This window comes from Emiliania huxleyi (genome assembly GCF_000372725.1).
Source record: "Emiliania huxleyi CCMP1516 chromosome Unknown EMIHUscaffold_158, whole genome shotgun sequence".
Taxonomy (NCBI): domain Eukaryota; phylum Haptophyta; order Isochrysidales; family Noelaerhabdaceae; genus Emiliania; species Emiliania huxleyi.
Genome location: NW_005201004.1, coordinates 152,451 through 162,055, shown reverse-complemented (window position 1 = coordinate 162,055; position 9,605 = coordinate 152,451). Strand labels below are relative to the sequence as shown.

At 65.4% G+C, this 9,605-nt stretch overlaps 3 protein-coding genes across 3 annotated transcripts in view; 1 reads left to right on the top strand and 2 right to left on the bottom strand.

Moving 5' to 3' along the window:
- EMIHUDRAFT_111837 (hypothetical protein) overlaps positions 1-873 on the bottom strand; it is a gene marked incomplete at both ends in the record, with an annotated part of 1,509 nt that extends 636 nt beyond the window's left edge. The window contains one exon of the mRNA XM_005785795.1: positions 457-873. Within this exon, the coding sequence (XP_005785852.1) occupies positions 457-873 (417 nt within the window). The remainder of the gene's footprint in view (positions 1-456) is intronic.
- Positions 874-2,494: 1,621 nt separating this feature from the next.
- On the top strand, positions 2,495-2,797 carry EMIHUDRAFT_59448 (hypothetical protein; the record flags this gene model as incomplete). Its single annotated transcript, XM_005785794.1, has 1 exon — positions 2,495-2,797. A coding segment is annotated over one exon (303 nt), but the record flags the coding sequence as incomplete, so codon positions are not given.
- Positions 2,798-3,423: 626 nt separating this feature from the next.
- EMIHUDRAFT_229773 (hypothetical protein) lies at positions 3,424-4,041 on the bottom strand (the record flags this gene model as incomplete). Its single annotated transcript, XM_005785793.1, has 2 exons — positions 3,424-3,894; positions 3,979-4,041. 2 exons carry the CDS (start codon positions 4,039-4,041, stop codon positions 3,424-3,426), a joined length of 534 nt encoding a protein of 177 aa, XP_005785850.1.
- Positions 4,042-9,605: the final 5,564 nt, after the last annotated feature.

Genomic DNA, 9,605 nt, shown 5'->3' with positions numbered 1-9,605 from the left:
GGGCGGAGGAGGCGACGGGGGCGGCGGCGATGGGGACGGCGGTGGCGAGGGTGGAGGCGAAGGCGGCGGCGGCAGCGGCGGCGGCGGCGGCGGCGGCGGGAAGGGCGGCGGCGGCGAGGGCGGCGGTGGCGGCGGTGGCGGCGGCGGCGAGGGCGGCGGCGGCGAGGGCGGCGGCGGCGGTGGCGGCGAGGGCGGCGGCGGCGAGGGCGGCGGCGGCGGTGGCGGCGAGGGTGGAGGTGGCGGCGGCGGTGGCGGCGGCGAAGGCGGCGGCGGCGAGGGTGGAGGTGGCGGCGGCGGCGGTGAGGGCGGCGGCGATGGCGGCGGCGATGGCGGCGGCAAGACGAGCCGCGAGAGGAGGCCTCGCAACTTCTCTGGGGCAGCGGGCAGAGAGCGAGTCGCGCCTTGTGAGACGAGTCTCTTTGCGCCGTGCCTGGCTCGTCCGGCTGCACGACGCACGTCGGGTCGGGCCGCGATCAGCTCCGCCACCGGCTCCTGCGCCAACCAGACGCCGATGGCGCACACCACGCCGAGCGTCAGAGCCGCCCGGCCGGCGGCGTTTGATGCGATGCGGCGGCAGAGGAGACCGCATAGTAGGATCGCAGCGACGATGGCGGCACCGTGCACGGACTGCTGCGTGGTATTCATGTTTATTGCGTAATTCTCGGCGAGGACGATGCGAGGCGATCGGCGGTGGATCACGGTGAGGCGGGATAGAGCGGTCGCCACGAGTGCGGCGGCGGCGACCCAGAAGCAGCGCCGATGGCGGCTGGCGAGGTGCAGGAGGAGGAGCGCGGTGACGCCTGCGGCTCCTCGTATGGCGACAGTAGCGTCCACGTCGGGCACCTCGGCCTCCTCCTGACGCAACATGTACATGCGGACGAATGCAGGCTTGACCCCGTTGGGCCACGGTGACTAGGGAAGGGGAAGCCAAAGTTCAGCAACGTATTCACGGGCGTCTCAGCAATTGGCCGGTCGACAAATTTTACCGCCGACGGTTCAAATATTGGACGTTCGTTCTTTGCTCGCCAAAAACGGCGAAGCGAGTCCGGGCGGGGCGCTACTGCGCCTCGCCCCGGGCAGCGCCCAGAGGCGCCGCGGGTTTCTGTGCCGGCGGCTGGCCTCTGCCGGGCGTCCCGCCCTGTCGTCGGCGCCGTGTGGCTCGTGCGGAAGCTGGACGAGGTCCTGTCCTTCCGCGTTGTGGTTGGTGCAGTTTGTGTGTGGCGTTCTCTGTCCACGACTACACCTCCTTCTTCATTTCTTGGCAGGGGCTATATGCCGTATCGGGGAGAGGCCGAACCGTGGGGGCACCTCTCTCGTGCACGACGAATGGGCGCAGTCCCACTGCCCTTTATCAGCTTGCTTGTTAGCGCTCACGACGTTGTCATACGGGTGCTTTGGCAGCTTTCCAATTCGCTGTTGATTTGCGATTTGGGCGCTAGCTCTGGGGCGGCCGTGCGAGCCAGATCCCAGGCAGCGCCGAGGCACCAATGGGCCTGAAGTCTCGACGGGAGGCAGTCGATTATCGGGCGGGAGGGCTCCAGTGTGGCGGCCACCTGGTCCCTCTCGCAGGGGAGCCGAACGTCTTTCCTCTCTGTCCTTCGACCATCCATGTACTCCGCGATGGTCAACATCCTTCTTCCTTGCACCGTGTCTTGCGGCCTTCGGTTCAAGTGGCTTTCACCTATGCCCGGCCGGTTTCACTTGGGGTCAAGCGCCGCAGCTGGGGTTGCGCGAGTCCAAGCATGGCCACCACGGCTAGGCATCCTGATCCTCGTACGCCTGACGTGTGTGTGCTCTACGCTGTAGCCTCGCTCAGTAACATGCCTGGATACATATCCCAACTCTGTTGCAACATCCCGCAAGTTACTGCAGGCTTGACCCCGTTGGGCCACGGTGACTAGGGAAGGGGAAGCAGAGTTCAGCAACGTATTCACGGGCGTCTCAGCAATTGGCCGGTCGACAAATTTTACCGCCGACGGTCAAATATTGGACGTTCGTTCTTTGCTCGCCAAAAACGGCGAAGCGAGTCCGGGCGGGGCGCTACTGCGCCTCGCCCCGGGCAGCGCCCAGAGGCGCCGCGGGTTTCTCCCACCCGCCACCCCCCGCGCTATTAGTCCCATGTCCTTGCTCGGCTGCTCTGTTTTGATCTGTGGCGTCGTGTCGGGGCGTGCCCCTCCTTAGCACCGCAGAGGGGGGGTTGCGCGAGTCCAAGCATGGCCACCACGGCTAGGCATCCTGATCCTCGTACTACCGAGCCAGTGGCGGCAAACAAACAAAACGAGCGAGAGAAAGTACCCGGGTATAAATAAATTAAATGTTGCTGCGAGTTGCCGCGCTCTCGCCCTCTCCGCAGGTCACCGCGCTCCTCGCGCCGCGCTGCTGCCTGATGAGCGGAATCCCCAGCCTGCCGGAGGCCGCCGCCAGCCAGCTCGCAGCGGTGTCCGGCGACGCCTCCTCGGCACAGGAGCTCGCGAGCTGCAAGATTGGCGGCTGCTGCGGGCGGGACACGCCGTTGTTGCCAGCCGACGTGGTGGCCGCGCGCCTCCCTTTTCTTCCCGACTGGGCGCTCTCGGATGACGGCAAGGCCATCTCGCGATCGTTCGTCGCCAAGAATTGGGGCGCGGCGATGGCCTTCATCAACGCGGCGAGCGAGGTCTGCGAGGACGAGGGCCACCATCCGGATCTGCACCTCACAAACTGGCGGGACGTACGAGTGGTGCTGTCGACCCACGCGGTCGGCGGCTTGACTCTCCCCGACCTTGTCCTCGCCGCGAAGCTCGACACGGTCGAGGTGGAGTACTCGCCAAAGTGGCTCAAGCAGAGGCAGGCCCAGGCGGCTGCTGCAGCAGGCAGCTGAGGACCTCTGCCGCGCGGAGGGTCCCGGAGTGCCGTGCCAGCCGCCCGCCGCTCCCTCCCTCTCGCTCGCCGGCGCGAGCGATCTCTCTCGGGTCTCTCTCTCTCTCTCTCTCTCTCTCTCTCTCTCTCTCTCTCTCTCTCTCTCTCTCTCTCTCTCTCTCTCTCTCTCTCAGAGTCTCTACGAGTGTAGTCTGAGGTGGTCAGGTGTGAGTTGAGTTGCGCTCTGGTGGGGCGTGGGAACCGAAAGCTCGGGGCTCGACGACTCAGACACTGTGCTCAGGGGCGGTCGGACGCCTGTGCGCTGTGGCCTGACAGGCTGAGCGACGGGGGCGACGTGCTGAGACCCCCGACGTAGTGCAAAAGAGCAACCCGCTCTCGTCTAAGTTTTCGAGCAACGCATCACAAAAATAGCACACGTGACAACCGCACGCGCGACGTGGGCGCACCGTCGCGCAGCGCCGTGACGCCACCCCCCAGGCGTCGACAGGTGCTGACATTCATGTACAGCGGTACGCACACTCTCGAACGCACCTGAGAGCCTATCGCACATGTGTGACGCCCGCGCCGTCACTTCCACTCGACGCCAACCGACTCGGCCAGCGAGCGCATCGAGTCGTTCAGCTTGCCGAGCGGCGCGAATAGCCCGCCACCCCCCTCCCTCTTGAGCTCCTCCCGCAGTCCGCGCAGCCCCTCCCGCACCGGCAGCAGGTCGTCGTCGACCAGCATCTCGTTGAGGGCGTCGAGCGGCTCGGCCACCTGGTCGAGGTACGCCCTTACGATCTCGAGCGCGCGCACGCCGTCGCCCATCGCCGAGCAGCAGCACGCGATGTTGTACTGCGCAATCAGCTTCTGCTGCTGCGTTGCGAACCGGGCCTCGCCCCACTCTCTCGGGTTTGGCGGCGCAGTCGCTGACCCAGCCTGTCCCGCGTTCTTTACGCGCTTATAGTCCACCCCCGCGCCGGGCAGCGTCTGCGCAAGCTCAAACATGCGGATCGCGCGCTCGTATTCGCGAGCGCGGTACAGCTCGAAGCCGCGCTCCTCCGCCTCGGCGTAATCCGAAGGCGGCGCGCCCGCGGGCGGCGGCGCCTCCTGAGCGACGGCGGCAACGGCGCGCGGTGCCACGTGGTGCGGGGTCAAGGAAGGACCGACGACCCACGACGCCGAGCTCGCGACCAGGGCGAGCATTTTGCAGAGGTCGGAAGAGAATTCGCGGCGGAGGCGGGTCGTGCTTGAGCATTTCGAAGAGACAGCAGGAGAGAGAACGATGAGAGTGGGAAGAACGCGAGGTGGCATGAAGGTCGCTGCGAGAATTGGTGAGAAACTGCGGAGAGAGATAGGAAGTGGTAGACGCCCGAGGCGCGAGGGTGGGCGACGGCTAGCACCACACTCCTCTCCTTAAAATCCCTGTGTGGTGGCGGCGTGCCGTCCTCCCATCCCTCCCTTGGGTTGTCTGTTTTCTTTCTTTCTGAGCATTTCGCACCACACCCCTCTCCTTAAAATCCCTGTGTGGTGGCGGCGTGCCGTCCTCCCATCCCTCCCTTGGGTTGTCCGTTTTCTTTCTTTCTTTCTTTGAGCATTCAGGTGGGGCCCCGGCAATTTCCCACCCCTCGTTTGGCGTGTCCCCTTTTACTCATTTGTGTCTTGTGAGCCTGTTTGTGTCTGTGTGTCGCTCGTGCGTGTCGTCATCAATCTGTCTCGCGTCCAGAGAGAGAGATTTAGAAAACCAACCAGAAATCACACGACTCTCACAGTGATTTGGGCTCGGCAGCTTGTCAGCCCTCAGCCGAAGCTGGGGCCGGTCCCGTAGCCGAGAGAGCCCGCGCCGATGAGTTCGACGCGGTCGGGGGGCCTTGCGGAGAGGCCAGCGAGATGGCGATCGCTGTACTTCATGGCGCCCTCAAAGTGGGGCTGGCTGACAAGCCAGAGGTCGATACTCTGGACGACCCATAGGATGCCACGAATGCCGGAAGGAGAGGGAGGCGAGGCCAGAGGCAGGCTCAGCTGCTCTCGGGTGATCTCGCTTTGGTGGCCGAAGGACCCGATGGTCCTGTCACATTCGCGTTCCGAGTCGTGGGGGTAGAAAAAATCGAGTAGAAATCGAGTCAGCACTTCCTTGTAGTACAGCGGACCGCCAGGCTCGCCGGCAGCATCCGCAGGGAGGCAGCATATGAGGCACCAGTCTTCTGGAGAGCTCAACAGCTGCGGCCGCGATGGTAGAGTCGGCCGCGGTTCGAGCGAGCAGCTTTTGGCTGCGGGATCGAATCGCGGAAGGCTCATGCCCTCGCGGAGCGACGCGGGTCGAGGGAGGGCAGGCACCAACAGGCCAAGCAGCGTTTTGTTACACAGACTGCATCTGCTCTCGCTTCTCTTCGAGAGAGTAGTGTGTAGACAATAAGACAATAGACATGAACGTATGTGCACGCGGGTTCGCGGGCGACGGCCGACGCGGCCAGCAACGCCCAAGCGCAACGGAAGTCGGACAAGGAGGAAGGTCCAACTCTCCACGGTGCATCTGCATGTCCAGGCTCCAGCTCGAGCTCCACGTTAGGTAGGGAGAGAGAGCGCACATACCCCATCAGTACAATCTGTCGCCTGCCCCACAAGGCGTCATCTCAATGCTGTTGTACACCGTCGAGGTCTCATGCATTCATTCGGGAGTTTCTTCTGCCTTGGCAACCCCTCGGCCCTCTGTGATCCTCATGCAGCTGCACGGAAAATGCTCGCGCGCGCTCAGCAGGCACCGCCGATAGAGCTCCGGGTGGGTGCCCTCACGTCCCCGGAGGGTGCACTCGCACGAAAAGAGCGTGAAGCGGCAAGTCTCAGGAAGCACATCGCTGAAGGCGTGGTGGTCGCTGTGGGTGAGCGCTGGGGTTTGCACTCGTAGCTGCCGCAGTTCTGCGAGACTGCTAGAGCAGCCACCCCGAAGCGCGTCTGCAAAGCTGCCGGCCTGCTGATAGGACTCGTAATCTCTCGCGTGGGGACACAGCAGGAGGGACAGGGCGGTGGTGGCAGGCAAGTGGCCGCGTGCGACCACAGTGCAGAAGGCCTGAAATGCCGGGGCGGAGCCGTGGTAGATACGCAGCATGGAGAGTGGTGCGGCAGCCTTGAGAGTCTTGAGCGCTTTCAGAAACAGCGGCAGGGTTGGGCACCCCTCCGCCATGTGCGCACGCGTCCACGGCCCCGACAAAGTGACTCCGGACAACTTGATGATGAACGAGCTCGCCAGTACTCCGGCCATGGCGGCTACTTCAAACATTGTGCGGCAAGTGATGTGGCAGGTCTCGTTTGAGTCAGGCTGGTGCGCAGCGAAATGGCAGACAAGGCGTCTGGTCGACGCGTAGAGGATACAGCCTTCATCGTGCGAGTGGCTCACGACTGCAGTCGTTGCCCAGGTGGTGCTAGTCCGGGCGAGGACTGCCAGTCTCGTGGCGAGTGCGCTGAGCGAAAAGGCGGCGTCGCAACGGGCTACGGCGTCCAAGCTGATTAATGCAGGCTGGCTCAGCATGGCGCGCAGGTCAAGCACTTTGGAGGCAGCAAGTGATCGCCGTAGGGATTGGAGGTCGAGCAACGCGCCACGGTAATGAGCGAGGCGAGAGTGTGGCAGTCTGCTGGCAACGAGGTCAGCAATCTTGAGCAAAGCCTCCACCGACGGCGAATCAGGCAGCTCAATGGGGACGTGCGCCTGATGCTCTGGCTGGGCCAGCCAAGTCCACACCTCGTCAAGGAGTCTGCGCTCGCTGCTGGCGAGAGCCAGCAGAGACAGCATGTCAGCCGCCCGCCGACACACAGGCAATTAGCACGTCTGCAGGCAGCGCCTCCATACCTCTGGCCTTTGGCGCCGCGTCGAGGTCCGCGTCGGGCTCGTCGGGGTCCGCGTCGAGGAAAGCCCCCCCACCGCGCGGCGAAGCCATCGTCGTCGCCGATTTCGCGCCAACTTAGAAGCGGAAAAACAAAAAAACGAGGAAGCCAGGGATAACTGAGAGAGATCTGGCGAGGTCACACACACACACACACACACACATGCACAGACACACAGCCCCTTCCCCTCCCCCCTCAAGGGCGAGGACACGCACAGGCCGCACCTCTAGTGAGGCCCGCATAGTATGTGGGAGACTCGTGCCGCCGCCCCTGCCACCCCTGTGTCAGTGTGCCTGTGGTAGGAGAGACTGCCAGCGACAAGCTGGAGGCAGGTCGCTAGACTGAGATGAGACCGCCAGTGGATGTGGGAGCCCACCGTGCACCGCGCTGCGAGCCTGTCGTGTCCCTTGTCAGGAGCAGGAGAGCCCCACCTGTCCCCCTGATCGTCCTTCCAAAATCCTGCTCGTGCAGGTGGGGACCCTGTCCTCGTCCCATCCCTCGTTTGGCGTGTCTGTTTTCTTTCTTACTTTAGATCTGCAGAGGTACTTCCACCCTGCGGTGGGAAACAGCTGAACGCTGCTTGCAAGGCTCGCCCGAGCACGGCCAGACTAACCCCGAGAGGCGTAAAAGAAAGAAAGAAAAACATACGCATAAATAAATAAATAAAACGGGCACGCCAAACGAGGGGTGGGAGAAGGACAGGGTCCCCACCTGCACGAGCAGGATCTTGTAAAAACAGAAGAAAAGAAAGAAAGAAAACAGACAAGCCAAGGGAGGGATGGGAGGACGGCACGCCGCCACCAAAGAAAGAAAGAAAACACACAACCCAAGGGAGGGATGGGAGAACGGCACGCCGCCACCACACAGGGATTTTAAGGAGAGGAGTGTGGTGCGCTAGCCGTCGCCCACCCTGGGGAGTCTGCCTCTTCGTATCTCTTTTCGCAGTCTCTCGCCGCTTCTCGCTGCAACCTTCATGCCACCTCGCGGCCGTCCCACTCTCGTCGGTCTCTCCCTTGTCACTTCCTCCTCTGTCGCGTCGTTCTCTTCTGCCTCGTCCTGCGACGCCGCCGCCTGCCGGTCCCTTGTTCTCGCGGCTTCTTTCGCCTTGCGCAACTCCGTCCTCCTCGCGGCGTATCCTGGCCCCTCGAGTCTATCAAGCTCCCCTCGCGCAAGGACCACATTTCTGCCACCAGACCCAAGGGATGGGCGGCCCGGAACATTTTTTATGTCGAGACCAACTCGGAGACTTGCGCGTTGCAACGCCGGAGGCCGCGCCCACCTCATGACCTACGCCGCGGGCGACCGCGTCGTCGTCTCTCCGAACTGTCGCGCCTCGCGCCACATCGGCAAAGACGGAACGGTCGTGTCGGTGGGCCGGCAGATTGAGATCCAGCTCTACAGCGACGAGCTCGTCAAGGTCAACCGGAACGAGCTGCACAAGGCATCGCCGGTGTCCTCGCCGCGCAACGACCAAGAGCTCGAGTTCCAGCTAGCTGAGGACAGCGTCGACTATATCTCCGAGCTCGCCGCCTCACACGCGCGCCTGCCGGGCTCGCTGAGCGAGAATCTCAACCGGCTTGCGACAGAGTGCGCCACGTCACAGTTCGCCTCCCCGCTCGGGCTCGCACCTCCCGTCGAGGCCGCTCCTGTGCGTGAGCTCAACGACGGCGCGACTGGCGGCCCGACCCTCCTCGCCAGCGGCGGCGGCCAGGAGACGGGAGGAGCGGCGTTGGGCGGCGAGGACTCGGCGGCAGAGGCCGAGCCGCCCCGCGACTCTGGCAGAGGCTTTCGAGTGGCGCAGCGCGACACGCGGCCGCTGCCTCCGGTGGCGAAGCTCGCCCGGGCGGCAGGGGCGGGAGGCGGGAGGCAGGGTAGCGGGGCGCAGCCGGCAGGGAGCGGCGGCAGCCCCGAGCCAAGTCGCAGGCGCTGGACCGCTCCCCCTCCGCCGCAGAGCAAGACCGCTTGCACCCTCCCTTGCACCCTCCCCAGCACCCTCCCCCCCTCTCCCCCCCCTCCCTCTCCCTCTCCCTCTCCCTGCCCCCCTTGAGCGCCTCTCCCCCGTGGCCCCAGGCTGCACGCCCTCGCACTCGGCCGGCCTCGCGCCTCGCGACCAGCCTCCCGCGCCTCGTTGGATGCGGCGGGCGGTCCGCAGCAGGGGGCTGAGCAGGAGCGGGCAGAGCAGGGGCAGGAGGGGGCTGAGCAGGGGCGGGGCAGGCTCGACTCCCACTCCCACGCGGCGGAGCGCCCAGCCCCGCGCGCGAGGCCGGCCCGGCGCAGCCCGGGCGGGGGCGGCGCCGGCGGCCGCCAGAGCGACAGCGAGGGCGAGGCCGTGCCTTCCCACGAGAAGAAGGAGGGCGGGCAGACGCCGGGCGAGGGGGCGTGTGGTTCCAGCAGCGGGTACAGGTCCGTAAAAGGGCGGCGAGGGGGGCGGCGAGGGGGGCGGAGGCGGAGAACTTGGGCGAGGCGTCCGGCGTAGCTACGGCTCTCCGCAAGACCAGGGCTGGGCGGTGAGCCGAGGCGGCGGGGTGAGGCGAGGCGGCGGGGTGAGCCGAGGCGGCGGGGTGAGTCTGCCGGCGGCGAGGAGGGAGGCGGCTGGCGGCGAGGAGGCAGGGGGGGGGGCGGTGGAGGAGGGGGAGGGTCGTGGCGTGCGGGCGTGCGGGCGCTTCGGCCCTGCGGCTCGCCGAGGAGGAGGGGGAGGGGGGGGAGGGGGGCCAGGGGGGGGAGGGGGGGGAGGGGAAGGGGGTGGAGGAGGAATATGAGGTGGTGGCGGAGGACGAGGGGGAGAGGGACGCGGCGTGACGACCAGAGAGCAACCTCGCCAGGCCTGCTCCTCCGCCCCACCCTCCATCGAGACCGCAAACACTTGAACCGCACACACAGGGTATACTGCC